At 28.7% G+C, this 15,400-nt stretch overlaps 1 protein-coding gene across 1 annotated transcript; it reads right to left on the bottom strand.

The window, feature by feature from the left end:
* Nucleotides 1-6,077: 6,077 nt before the first annotated feature.
* On the bottom strand, nt 6,078-10,588 carry LOC110648866 (uncharacterized). The gene is made up of 5 exons (XM_021803225.2): nt 9,895-10,588; nt 9,299-9,394; nt 8,213-8,721; nt 6,572-7,140; nt 6,078-6,461 (listed from the first exon to the last, which is right to left on the bottom strand). Exons 1-5 carry the CDS (start codon nt 10,586-10,588, stop codon nt 6,278-6,280), a joined length of 2,052 nt encoding a protein of 683 aa, XP_021658917.2. The 3' UTR covers nt 6,078-6,277.
* Nucleotides 10,589-15,400: the final 4,812 nt, after the last annotated feature.

The following is a 15,400-nucleotide window of genomic DNA, read 5'->3' as shown; positions in this document are numbered from 1 at the left end:
ACAAAGTTTTTATTTGATGTCTATAGTGATTAACTTCTTCTTCATCATCATCCTCCAAAAAAATAAACTCCATGTTAAGCTCATGATCGAATAAAATATGAAGTAGAAGAAGCTCAATCCGATGGCACAAATCCAATATCCAAAGGAAGGTGTTAGAACTGCATAAGCTCCTGTCGCAAATGTAATCAACATTGCCACCATGGCGTAGAAGAGGAAGCTATAGGCGCATCTTTTTAACCAGTAGCATTTTTTCAGATATCCTAACATCACCAATATAAAGTGGATAAAGACACAAGAAGTAGATAAAACCATAGCTATAGTGTCTGATATCATAAATGCTATAAAAGCTAAATTTCCACTTAAAATAGGAGTCCCTTTCTTTAAATCGTTTTTATCACTTCTATAACCTCCAAGTAAGGTGAACATTGCTTCAAATGCTACTGTTGCTATAAGTGCTGCAGCCACCAAATGAGAGTCTTTGACCCTTTCAAATTTAAGTATCATTATTTCTTTTGTCCTTGCTTCTTTGTTTCGCATTTCAATTTTCCCCAGTGGTCCAGTGTCAAGGTCTTCCATCCACATTAAAATTTCATTCTGCATTTTTAAAATATTAATTACTTTGAAAAATGATTGAAAAAAAGATAAAATTTCTATTGTTTGGCTAAAACAAAAAGGTATAATTTCTTTTGTACCATTTCTCAAATTACTTATACCAATTTTGTATTGCTCAATTTATTATTTACTTAAAGGCAAATTTTTTGGATTAGTTATTATTTATGTAAATCCTAAATTTTTAAATAATTATTTTGTATAATCACTTGAGTATTGTCTGGTTTGGCAGGTCCAAGAGGGGCCTTATGATGTTGTTGCTATTATGGGCTTGAGACCCTGTGTGTTGCATTTTATTGAATTTTCATGCAGGGGGTTAGGTCTAGTTACAAGGAAAACTCTGTCGAAATTTTGACAATATCTTAGGATTTATTCTTGCTTTTATAGATTAAATTAATTGGTTAATTATGTCACTTAATTGATAGAGGTCAATGTATATGTATAGGTGAACGGTGCCGGCCAATCTTCTTCTATCTAGTCGGACTAGCTGCAGTCGGGTCATTCACTCTGTGAGTAGATATTGATTTTAGTTATAATTTCAATATTATTATATTCAAAGCATGTTCATGCATCACTTATACATATGTGTATGTAGTAAATATTAGGCACGCTTTATATTACATTTTTTCTTGGTGATATTGTTGTGATTGTTATTTTATGGCGGTCTGGAGTTGTGTGTGTGAGTGGGTGTGTATGTGTTGTGTATATAGATATGGGTAGGACGGGTAGACGCGGTTGAAGCTTGACTCGCTGGGACCGGATCCTTTTTATGGATAAGTTGGGGTAGGCATAGTTTTGACTTGATCTTACTGGCCCTCGTATTTGGATATTAAGAGAAAGTCCAGTTTTGAGTTTATCTCATTGGCAGAGGTTGGAACTAAGAGAGTTGTATAGGGGATCAGCTCCCATATATATATATATATATGTGTGTGTGTGTGTGTGTATGTGTGTGTGTGTGTGTGTGTGAGTATAGATGTGACACACGGGTGTGTGAGTGCTCTAGATTGCTTTTCGTATGATTATGACTTGACCTGTTTGAATTGTGTGAAGGTGTTGCATTCATTCTTAGGAATGCATAAGATTTAGGTAGTTATAGAACTTATATGTAAAATCAATATTTTACCCTATGAGTCGAACGCTCAGTTCTGTTCACCCATTTTTCTAGGATACAGGAGAGCTTATCCTTGTGTTTAACCTACTTCCTACCTCGCAGGTCTACTAACTGTTATTTTCGTATTTTGTATTGTTAAATTTGAATTCTAGACCTCTACCTGCGGAGAACCATTTTACTCAGCTTGGGATTATAAGATTAATTATTTTGGAATTGTAAACTTATTAATCTATGTATGTGGAATTAGTGGATGGATGATCATGTTGGATGAGGGAGTTAAACTCCCATTTGATCTTATATTGACTTGTTGATGATTGTGAGGGAGAGCTGAGCTCCCTATATATATGTATATTGTGATCACAGGTCGGGTGAGAAAAAAAATCTCCATTGGAAGGTTCAGTTTATGGCCGGACTCTGTCCGGTTGATTTCTTGAAAGTGGGATTATATATGGGCTTCAAGGTTAGGCTAATAAATAGTTAGACTTATTACGGGCTTTGGGCGCCTTATGCTGATCCAAGTCTTAGTGCCGGTCTGGCCTATGATTTGGGTCGCGACAATTTACTCCTAATATATGTTAAAAATATACTAATTAGTTCTTGTATATCTAAAATTGAATTAATTTAAAGATTTCTTCACTTTCTTTTCCTATAAGTAATAATTTTATTAATAATAATAAGTCAGAAAAACTCAGCATGGAACAAGATCATCTAAGACCTGGTTAGACTATCCCATACACCCAACCTTACCCTGGCTTGCCTTTTTAATGAGTTATGCTTTAGTGATATTGGAATTATTAAGTTCAAACCCATAATCAATGCCAAATATATACAAAAGATACATTTTAATTCTATAAATTTAAAATTATGGGCCATCTTTTGGTCTCTGAACTTTGCACAAAGTCATTTGGCACCCTCATCTTTAGTTACATCCATTTGATCTCATTTGGCACCCTCAACCAGTTCACTGGTTGCCTAGTCAGTTGCACAGGTTGATTTTGATTTATATAAAATGAGGGTTTCAGTTTGAACTGAATCAGTCACTAGTTTGATTTTTTATTAAATCGGTTCAATCCAGTGATCCGATCCAGTTCCAATTAATAACACTCTTCACAATGAATATTAACATTCTAATTTGTTCGTTTGATTGCTGCTAAGTTTCTTATCTTTGCCTTTGATTCGTATCATTGGTACTTATCTGTACCATATGGTGTTGATTGAATTAGAAGATTATCACTAAAAAAAAAAAAAGAATAGGATTAGCAACCAACCAAATTGGTTGTTAATCCCTTAAAATCGGTTGCAATGAGCCTAGTTACAAATAGCAACTAACAATTAAATCAGCTGCTAATCCCTTAAAATGGGTTATTAAATTTAACAACTGATTCAGTCAATTACAATGAGCCTAGTTGTAAATAGCAACCGATAATTAAATCGGCTGCAAATAGCAACCAACGACCAAATCGGTTGCTAAATTAATTAAACTTAAAAAATAAAACTTTTGGTAAAAAACTAGTAGCAACTAATTTATTCACCAAAATCAGTTGCTAATAGCAACCAAAACATAATCAGTTACAAAAAATTTAGTATATTTAATTTTGTAATTTTGCAACTATTTTGCAAATCGGCTGCTATTTGTAACTAATTTAGTAATCGAAAAGTCGGTCGCTAATTTAAAAAAATTATAAAAAAATTAAATTTTCAAATAAATAAAATTTTTAAAATTTACTAAAATAATAAATTATTAATGAAAATTAGCACTAAAATTAATATAAAAATATTATAAAAAATTGCTAATAATAACTATTATACAAATATTAACAAAAAATTAAATATAAAAATATATTTATAAGACAAATTACTAAAAAAATTATCATATATATATAATATAACAAAAAAATTACTAAAAATTAATACTAAAAATAATTTACTAACAAAAAATATATTTGTACAAAATTTTTTATTTTATGCAAAAGAAAAATAAATTAAATAAAAAAATGAAAAAGAAAAAGAAGATAAAAAAGAAAAAAGATGAGAAAAAAAATGATGATGAAGAAAATAGATGAGAAAAAAAAAAGATGATGAAAAAGAAAATAGATGAGAAAGAAATAAATGATGAAGAAGAAAATATATGAGAAAGAAAAAGTGAAGAAGAAAATAAATGAGAAAAAAATGATGAAAAAATTAGATGAGAAAGAAAAAATGATGAAGAAAATATGTTAGAAAAAAGATGATAATAAAAAAAGATGAGAATAAAAAAGAAGATGAAGAAAATGAGAGAAAAGGAAGAAAAAGAGAAAAAATGAGTCGTGGGAAAAAAAATGAGTAGTGGAGAAGGAAAATGAGTAGTAGTTTATATAAGCGAATTAACAACCGATTGTCGGTTGCTAATTTCTTTTAAAAATTGGATGAATTTTTTTTTGGGGTGGGGGAGGGGTGAATTTTACAACCAATTTGCAATTGATTGCAAAATCGATTACTACAATCGGTTGCAAAAATCGTTTACTAAATAGCAACTATTTTACAAATTAGTTGCAAATAAAAAATAAATAAATAAATAAATAAGGGCGAAAAATTTTTAGGAAAAAAAAAGGTTGTAAAATTGGTTAGTTGCTATTAGCAACCTATTTTAATTTAGCAACCTATTTTAATTGATTTCAACAATCGGTTGCTATTAACAACCGATTCACAAATCGGTTACAAATAAAAAATAATAATTTAAGGTTCTTAAAATAAAGATTAGCAATAAATTAAGTAATCAATTCTTGAATCGGTTGTTAAATTTTTTAAAATTAATCATTTTATTAAAAAAAATAAAATCACAAATCAGTTACAAAATTAATTGCTTATAACAACCGATTTCAGTTAGTTGCAATAATTCGTTGTAAAACTGATTTTATTTTTTTTTTATTTATTTTTTTTTATAGTGTATATCGAACTTTTTACATGTTAGATTGAGAGTGTATCACTCTTTGCTTCAGATTTGTTTTATACTAGTGTTCTATTTGATCCAATACCTTTCGGATGAAGTAATACAACCGAAAAAAACAAAGTTTAAATATGATAAAATAATGAATTAGTAGTGTACATTCAATAAAATTGTTTGAACTGAAGTTGGGGAAGCTGACAGTAGCGAGAGCACAAACTCGTTGGCAGCCACCTCCTAGCGGCACTGTTAAGGTCGATTGTGATACTGCACGGGATGAGAATGGTAATCTTGGTGCAGGCTTTATCGTTCGTGATAGTGATGGTTTCGCTCTAATGTCTGGCTGTGGCAAATTAAGTAGACACACACACTTTAGCGCATAGAAATTTATAAATTTCTCTATGTCTGCCTAACTAATTTATCCTTTTGCGTATTTATTTCAATTATTTATAATAATTAGGTTAATTAATATTATTATAAATTTATTTGCATATATTTTCACTTTTTTTCCTAAAAAATAGCAAAAACCCTTGTTCACTTTTTTTCCCCTGCATTTTGAAGTAGCTATTGAATAATATGCTTAAAGAATTTTGCATAATATAGGCTGAAATAATTTCAGCTTGTGTTCGTAATAATAAATAGCTTGTTCTATCGTTTATATGAATGTAATTTCTAACCCCTAAATGTGCTTATGTTATTAGCTGAGAGTATTTTGTTTGTAAATTATAATATACTTATCATGACATTAACAATGTTTCAAGGCATGAATATTGTATTGTGATTAATTAATACATAGTTTGGTAGCCTTAGTGATGTTGCCGTGGATTTTTATATCTTTAGTTGGTAACCAATGCTTATATCCTGGGTGACCTGAAACAAATAATGAAAGTGAGTATTGATAGTCACTTGCTCAAGTTAATAATGGAGTTCAATGACTTCATTTTCTTTATTTATTTCAGCTCACCCAGGATACAAGAATTGATTACGAGCTAGGAATCTGAAAATCCATGGCAATATCACTTAGCTTACCCTTGCCTACCATCAGTCTAACATTATAAATAGGCTGTAATATTCTCTATGCATATCAAACACTAAAAGATATTTTTCAATATTTTTTAACACTGTAATTAAATAATAGAAAATATATTTAATTTTTAAAGATATTCTTGGCAGAAATGAATGATTTTTCATGAAATTATTAATGTGCACCAAACACTAAAAAAAAATTATTTTTCAATCATATAACATAAAATAATTTTTTTGAAAATATTTTTTATAAAAAAAATTTATTTTTTCGTAAAACAAATATAGAACTTAACTCTAAATTGAAAACTTGATTTTAATTATTATTCTAATGAATTTTCCTTCTAGAATTGTTTGCATGCATATTTTATAATAAAATTATTTTTTATAGTAAATTTTATACATGCCACGTACAGATATGCCATTAGGCTAATGAGTATTCTGCCTTTAGGATAAGAAATTGTAATAGTAACATTTTTTTTTTCCTTCTAAATGTTTTCAAAGAAAAAAAAATGAAAATAAATTTAAATGACATTTTCATTCCACGCTGTATTAGCAATCATACGTCTGTTTTGCTGTTGGGATCTAATGACACCTGATGAATCGATTGACTAACTTCTTCTAATTTCGCTCATCAATTTTTGAAGGATGAGTTTAAACGCCCAAATCAAAAGGATCACCGCCAAAAGCGGCGCAAAAAGCCAACTTAACAAGTCTGCCAACAAAGAAGAGAAAATTCCGAACAGAGACTTGAAGATTCCCAACAAAGGAAGGATTCCGCCAGTCAACCACGAGCTTCAATAGTGAATAAAATAGTAAAAATCATGAAAAAAAATTAACAAAATTAAAATCATATATATATATATATATATATATATATATATAAAATTAAGAAAACTACTTACAAAGTTTCCAGTTGGTCGTAGATGTCGTCATCCGAGGAATACAAACCCCATGATACACTTGCAATCGAATAAAGTAGGAAGAGGAAGAAGCTAAATCCGATAATACATATACCAAACCCTAAGGATGGTGCTAAAACTGCATAAATGCCTGCCACAAATGTAATCACCATTGCTACCATAGCATAGAATAGAAAACCGAAGGCACATCTTATTAACCAATAGTATGCTTCCCCAAATCCTAAGATCATCAGCATAAGGTGGGTAAAGACAGAACAAGTAGATAAAACCATAGCTATGGTATCTGAAACTATAAATGCTTTGAAAGTCCAACTTTTGCTTAAGATAGGAGTTCCCTTCTTCAAATCGTTTTCATCACTTATATAACCACCGGGTATGGTAAATGCTGCGGCAAAAGTTACTGTTGCTATAAGTGCTGCAGCTACCAAATGAGAGTCTTTGACCTTTTCAAATTTATGTATCATTTTTTCCTTTCTCATTTCTCCTTCTGTATTTGAAATTTCCCCTAATGGTCCAGCGCCAAGTTCTGTCATCAATTTTAAAATTTCATTCTGCAACACTTTCAGAATATTAGTTACTTTGAAAAATAATTAAAAAAAAAACGATATCATTTCTTTTAATACATTTAAAAGAATCTTTTTTGGATTAATTATTATTTGCTCATAAGATTTTTTGAATAATAGTGATAATAATAAGAGTCATATCTATTATATATAAATATAATAATTTTTTTAATTTTTTTATTCATTAAGCTCTAACTGAGATTTAAATTTGAAATCTTATAGTCTTAGAGATGACTCTAGTATTATTAACTTAAAACTCATTAGTATAATAAATATTAATTTAATAATTAATAAAAATTAAAAAGATATTAAATGAATATTTAAAAGACTAGAAAAGGCTAATTATTATTTAATATACTCTTTAAATACAAGGCATGATCAAAGGAAATTTAAAAAATTTGAACGCACCTATGGCCACTAGATATACTAATTACTTAGTACGTTTACGATTACTTATAAAAAAGTTAGGATATGATTTTTTTTTCTCTTATTTTAATTTTTGCAATATTAAAAAAAAATTATAACTAATTTTTACAAGTAATTAAAATTGATTGCCAGTCGATTTAGCAACCAACTTCAATGCAACCAATTGAATCGGTTGTTAAATCGATAGCAACCGATTCTAATTTATTAACAATCAACTTGGACAGTTGTTAATCCTTTTTTTTGTGTTTTTTTTAAATGATAGGTCAATTAATTATATTTTTATAAAATTAATTTTTAATATTATAAATAACACAAAAAAAAAATTAAAGATATTTTTATTCACTTAAAGTTCGTTTCTATAGTTCTTACTTTTATATCATTGTTACTATAATAAACTAATATTGATCCCAAGAGTCAATATTTGTTAATATGTCTCAAGTCTAATTTTATTATATAATTTAAAGGACATAGAGAGTACAAAGTCTCGGGTTAAATTTCTCGCATTTATTAATGTTAGCATTATAGTATTAGTTATTAAAAAAAAAGAAAAAATAGTCAACTTATCCCATATTTTGCTCAATAAGAATAAAAAGTAATATTTATAGTGTGACAAGATATATGTTAGTTGACTGACCTTCTTTGAGGATGAGTATCCTGTGATTTGATAGTGCAGTTTTCTCCAAAACAAGAATACATCTCGTTTTTCTATGAAGGCAGGCAAACTGGGATGATAAGCTTTATATAGATGGACAGGCGTATTTCCTTCAACATCTTTCTTATTTAAAAGGCAAAGCAATGATGAATGTTTGAGCACTTCTTTTATTACTTTATCACTTTTGCTGATCACTGCATAGTGAAGAACATTCCAGCCTCTTTTGTCAGTAAGTTCGCTGCAACCTGGGCATTTAGAAATGATCTCTTTCACTATGTCTTGGAAGCCTCGACACGCTGCAATGTGAAGAGCAGTCCTCTTCCAATCATTATCGGCAATGTAAGCACTAGATTTATCCTTATCCCTATCTAATAGCATTCGAACCACTGGAGTATAACCTTTATACACAGCATAGTGAAGTGGAGTCCATCCTTTTTCATCTGTTTCTTTGGCCAAGTTACTCCATGTATCCAATAGTGAGTCTATCATCTCTGGAAGAAAAGTCAACAGGACCAAATTCATAATTATTAATGAAAAATTCTTTCCTACAATTGAGTGTATAGTTTGATTTATATACCTAATCTATATAAAAAATATCATGAATTTAAATAGAACTTGATGTATTTTTATGTATGACTCTGATTTTAAAAATCGAACCGGACTAAACAGTTGAACCAATTTAATTGGGAATCGGACCTTGGTCTGATTCGGTTTGCCCACAAAACCTACTTTTCATAAACCTATGCTGAATCAAAATTAATTGGCCAAGTAACTAGTAAACCAGTCAACTTAGCCAGGTTTAATCTGATCAACTGAGTTTTTGATAAATCAATTGTTCTGATTTCTCATTTACTTTCAGAAAAATTTAAAATTTCCAATGCAAGAAGTATTGAATTTAATATTAGTTTTAACATTATTAGATACATGATATTGAAACTTATATCCGTATTGGAATCCTCGACAGGCTACAATGGGAAGATTGAAGAGCAATCCTCTTCCAATCGTTATTGGCATTGTAAGCACTATATTTATCATTATCTAATAGCTTTTGGACCACTTGAGTTTTACCTTTATGCGCAGCATATTGGAATGAGGTCCATAGTCTTTCATCTGTTACTCCGAGTAATCTTTTGCCTCTGTCCATTAGCTTGTTTATCATCACCACTGGAAGAAAGTCAACAAGACCAATTCATAATTTATAATATCAAGATCCTTAATTTATTATTCAAGCTTTTTTAAATAATGAGAAATTTACAATTAATTATTTCTCTTTATTTTATACAAAAATTAAAATTTTTTACTTCAATAAATATTGAATTTAATGATACAACTATCATGCAAATTTATTTAAATAATGCAAAAGATCAGAAATTTAAAATATAATACTTTTTTTGAATAAAACAAAATTTTCAATACTCCTCTAAAGCATTAAAATTAAATATGTGTGTATATACATGATATTTATTATTATTTTTTTATTATTAAGCTCATCTTGGGTTTTGGTGTTTATAGTTGTCTAACGCCATTTTCAGCTACTATTATTTACAGTTATAGAAAAAAGAAAAAAAAAAAGGACTTGCCAATAATAATATTGATAAAATGATCGATGTTTCGCACGTATTATCTCTATAAAAAAGTTAAATAGAAAGATATTCGAAACTCACATTTTACTGATTGACCTAAACTTATGGAAGAGCTTTGCACTACTGCTGCATGTAATGCCGTTTTACCATTGGGGCCGCCATAAGTCGGTGATAGTAGTTGTTGATGACATACCAGTTTATCAAGTATCTCATAACATCCATTTTCAGCCGCCAGGTAAATTGGAGTTTCCTCACAATCATTGGCAGAATATTTAAATCCATCATGATCATGAACTTCATAATTTAATATTTCTTTCACAACATCCAGACCTTTTTCATTTCGTGCAGCCTCATGCAATGCCGTTTCTTCATTTTTATTTCTCATCCTTAACATCTCCTTTACAGCTTTCATTTCTTCCATTTCCCTCTTTTTTGGACCTTCTCCCCTTTCTATATCTATTTCATGATGCACTGACGCCTTTGCCCGTTCGATTAGCTCTTTTGCTGCATCAGTATGCCCGCACCTGGCTGCAATGTGCAGCGGAGTATCACCGTGGTTATTGACCTGCAGTAACAGTGACGGACAAATGCCAACTACCTCTTTTATAAAATTGGTGGTTCTTTTTTTTGAAGAGGTAAGGTAGATATGTAATATTGTGTTTTCATTTGGGGTCAGTAGGCAACCAAGATTCCCCTGATAAGCCTTGAATGGATCAAGTTTGCCCTTTTTGGCCGCCTCCTGTAAGTCGGCATTAATGTAGCGGTGGGTGGTCATTGCAGCTTAGATAAGATGACACAAGAAAGTGAGAATGTATAATGGGGAATTGTGGAAACAAGTGAGAATATATAGACACCGGTCACAGCCAAGGCCTTTCTCTCATGGCAATTCAGTAATTCTACTATGACCATAGCTGATTTTGGTTCAATGCCTTGTTGGACTACTATCAAAATGCCAAGTGTAAAAGATAATAATAAAATGAGGATGAAGACAAAAATATCTTAATTCCTTTTTTGAAAAAAAAAAAGAAAATATAATTTAAAATTTTTAATTTTTTATGCATATTTTATAATATTTCGAGATGCGTATGTTTGACAAATTTTTACAGTATAAAAAAAATAAAAATATATGTAGAAAGAATATTATGGTTATATTTATTTTAAGACAAGTGATTAAATTAAGTGGATTATATGACTTAATAAGTGAGACACGTGATTAATGAGAATTTATGTGTCTTAAATCAAAGAATGTGGAAAATTAATATGAGAAAAAATAATATTTAGAAATAATTTAATTTATCATTTTAGTGTCTATAAATAAGATATTAATTATCAATATAACTAATAAATAAATAGGAAAAGACAAAAATACTCTTATGAATAGTACTAAATAGTAACATTTTAGGTCATTTAAAGAAAAAAAAAAGAAAAAAAAAAAGAAAAAGAGAGATTCTTATATAAGGAATTGAGAAAGATTAGTGATGTTAAAAATTCTCTCTATTGGCTTTCTTTCGATGCCAAACTTGTTATTTTTTTACACTAATCTTACTCATTTTTTCACATCAATCTTTTTAGGGACTTTCTTTTAATACCAATTTTTTAATACCAGTCTTGTTCTTTTTTTATACCAATCTTGCTCATTCTTCATTTTCTTTTATTTCTCTCCAAAAAGAATAGTTGCCACCTTTTAAGGTTCAGGAGTGGTTTTTGACTGATATTTGAAGCAAGTGACGATAACCTGTTTCATATTTTATTTTATGTAATTATTTTATGAATTGAACTTATAAAGCAAAAAATTTTATAATGTATTTATTATATGTACAATGATTTATTCATAAAAAAAAAAAGTATCAGCGACGGATTTATAGATCTCTCAAAAATATAGGTTAGCGACAGATCAGTGACAAATCTGTCATTGATCCAGTGTAAATCCGTCGCTAAAACTTATTAGTAAAGAGATTTTCAGCGACGATCGTAAATCATCGCTGGTTTAAAAAAATTTCAACGACAAATTTAGTGCATCGCTGATACTCTAATAACTAAAGTATCAAGTATTAGTAAAATATCAGCGACGTATTTATTACTGATCCGTCGCTAATCAATATTTTTTATGATAAAATTTTGATTCATTATTAAATTCATATCTATATTTTGTTATAGTGATTAATTATAATAAATCACATCATAATCAATAAATGATTAAAGTACATCAATATATATCCTAAATAAGTTCTCGAAGCGGCTGGAGACTTAACGTCACTGCTAATGCACATATTATTCTAAGGTTTGGATGGAAACTTACTTATGGGTTCATGTGTAATTTTTGCTCCTCTTATCCTTTACTCTCTGGATTGGATTTCTTTTTAGTTAAATAATTTTTTTTTTTTTTCATTTTGAAGTATGACAAAATTGTTAAACTCAACCTCGATAAAATCATATATATATATATATATATATATTAATTCTTAAATATATTTGTATCTTATAGTTAAATATTATATGATTAATAAATAATTAAAATGCATATTATATGTATACTTATATATTATATAATATATTTAATCCTAAGTTATATGTGCACCTTATAATTAAATATTATATAATTTAGTTATAGTTAAAAGATATATTATATGATATATATTACGTATTAATAACTCAATTCAAAACTTAAATACTAATTCAAATATGACATTTTAAGGAAATAATTACATAAAATTATTTTAAGAACTGAGAACCGAATTGGAATCGTACCGAACCGAATCAGAACCGAAGAACCGAGAACTGCACCGAACTAAAATCGAAACAATGAAGAATCGAACCGGAACCATACCGAAATTTTAAAATTCTAGTTTGGTTCTAGTTCCTAAGCAAATCCCAAACTGAATTAAAACCGATCACCCCTACGACTAATTATAAAGGTAAAATTGGTATTATAAAAGTTAAAATAAAATCTGCTCAAACGACATAAGCCCTTTTTATTATATAATATAGAAAATTATGATCTTAATCAATAAATCTTAACTCAAATTCAAGTTTGTTCTATGGCTTTTTTTTTTTATACCAATCTTCATTTTTTTTTTAATGTTAATTTTGTCCATTTTTTGACATCAATCATTTTATTGGCTTTCTTTTGATACCAATCTTGTATTTTTTTATACCAATCTTACTTACTTTTTTGATACCAATCTCTCTATGGACTTTCTTTTGATACCAATCTTCCTATTTGTAGTATCAATCTTGCTCATTTTTTGATGCCACTCTTTTTAATGACTTTCTTTTGATACCAATCTTGCTATTTTTTTTATACCAATCTCATCGCATTTATTTTGATAAGAATCTCTTTATGGACTTTTTTAATACCAATTTTCTTATTTTTTAGTGTCAATGTTGCTTATTTTGTGATACCAATCTCTCTATGAGCTTTTCTTGAATACCAATCTTCCTAATTTTTTTTTTTAATATCATTCTTGCTTTTTTTTTTAATCAATATTGTTATGGGCTTTCTTTTGATGCCAATCTTGCTATTTTTTTTACACCAATCATATTATATATATATATATATATATATATATATATACACACACGCTCCAATCTCTCTATTGTCATAAGTAATTGGTATTTGGATTAGTTTTATTGTGTAGATTTCATGCTTTATTAAATCCTGTTTAAATTTTTCTAGCTGATGAAAAATATTTTAATTATTTTTTCTACCTTTTAAAGGCACAGAATTGACCTATTGAAAATTTTAAAATAAATTATATGTTATTTTATAAAATTTATCAAAACTTATAATTTAATTAATTTATTTTCAATTTATAACAAATTGGTCATTTCGTCCAAATTTGGTCAATTATTGTTAATAATAATTAAAATAACTAAAATACTACTAACTTTATTTTCAATTTAAAAAATTAAATCGATGAAGTTTTATTTTATTAATAAAATAATGCTTTCATCTAAATTTTATATTTAAATAATTATATATAATCTCTAAAATATAACAAAAAATATATTTTTTTTATTAATATATCCTTAATATGCAGCGTCATAAATTAGTAACAATAAATATATTAAAAATATTTATATCGTACTGTAAACATATTTTAATTTGGTATTTAAAATTTATAGACTCTATTAAATATGCATTGGGCGTGACAAGAAATATATATATATATATATATATATATATATATATATATATATATATATATATATAAAGGAACAAATAGAGAGAACTGCAATTATTTAAAAAAAAATTTAATAATTCCTATATATTTATCTAATTAAATATAAAAATGGGTGTTAAATTAATTATTAAATGTAAAAATAGTTGTATTATTTTATTTCTAGTGAAAATGCTCTTTTAATTTTTAAAAGTCAGAAGGAATAAATTTTCATAAACTACTCTCTCAACCTTTAAACACTAATATAAATACTATACCACCGAATAGTGTAAATAAGAGAGGTAGTATTGTGACGCCCCTTACCCGTCTATTGTATAGCCGAGCAAGAAGTGCTACATTCGGTGTCGGAACACCCTATCTTGTTTTATCATATCTATTGTAAACTTTTGATATCATTTAAAATATGCATTCTATGTGTAGAAATTTTTTTTTTTATATATCTTATTTCTGTGGAGACCCGGACAGAGCCTCCCATGTTTTATTAGCATCTGGCGGGTTCCACTAATCGCCTGTTAACATGCCCATATTCATTTTACACATTCCTATATCATATTCTCTTGTATCATATCATTTACAATTATTTATAAGATCTAAAAATAAAGTATCATCTATTGCATTCATATAGAAATTCATAGATAATAAATTACAATTTTTTATTTCAATCTCAAAGTTTAATTACAAGTCCAAAATAAAATACATCATGACTAGACATAATGAATCAAAATACTAGTCTATACATTTGCCCGACCAAAATACAAAAGACCGGTGAGGTGACTCTGAACAGTGGCAGATCTAGTCAGAGCTCTATCTGTGCACTACCGGTGTCGCTATCGCTGCGCTGCGGTGATGGGACCGATCTCCGACCACGCGATGGAAAATCAATGCGCTAAGCATAACGCTTAGTGGTGCATAATTTATAATAATAATAATTTAACAATTGAAATAATATCTGCAAATCATAATTTCTGGGTCTTTTACATTTTTATTGCTCTTTGGAAGCAATTAACATTATCGGGATCTTTTATGATTACTTATTGTATTTTAAGTTTTAATTAATTTTTATCAGTACCCAAGAAACCTATAATAAATTATAAAAGCTGGATGCATGGGTGTATACTGGTTGGACAGCCATATGTCTATCCAGTATACGTCTGTCAGGCACAAGGCCAGTTGTCGGGTTTGCCATCCCATAGAGAAGTGGAGTTTGCCACTTCACAAATTGGATCAAGTGGTCTTCATAAAAATTGTAGCCCTATGTCTAAACTTTTCATTGATGTAAATTTTAGGTCATTTGGACCAGTATAGAGAGAGTTATGACCAACTGTTCATTTGGTAATTTTCTGGGTTTCAGTGTTTGGTTATCCGAGTTTGGGCAGAGAATTGGTCATAATTTTGGCAAAATTTGA

Source organism: Hevea brasiliensis, chromosome 13 (genome assembly GCF_030052815.1).
Source record: "Hevea brasiliensis isolate MT/VB/25A 57/8 chromosome 13, ASM3005281v1, whole genome shotgun sequence".
In the NCBI taxonomy this organism is placed as follows: Eukaryota; Viridiplantae; Streptophyta; class Magnoliopsida; order Malpighiales; family Euphorbiaceae; genus Hevea; species Hevea brasiliensis.
Note: the sequence above shows the minus strand (reverse complement) of the source record. Positions and strands in the feature narration are given on the sequence as shown.

Excerpts from the sequence above, each read along its gene's own strand:
- LOC110648866 (XM_021803225.2), bottom strand. The coding sequence starts at position 10,588 with ATGACCACCCACCGCTACATTAATGCCGACTTACAGGAGGCGGCCAAA. Across the intron at positions 7,141-8,212 it reads GATACTCATCCTCAAAGAAG|AATGAAATTTTAAAATTGAT; the intron begins GTCAGTCAACTA and ends AAAGTGTTGCAG. Across the intron at positions 6,462-6,571 it reads TACGACCAACTGGAAACTTT|CTCGTGGTTGACTGGCGGAA; the intron begins GTAAGTAGTTTT and ends TCACTATTGAAG.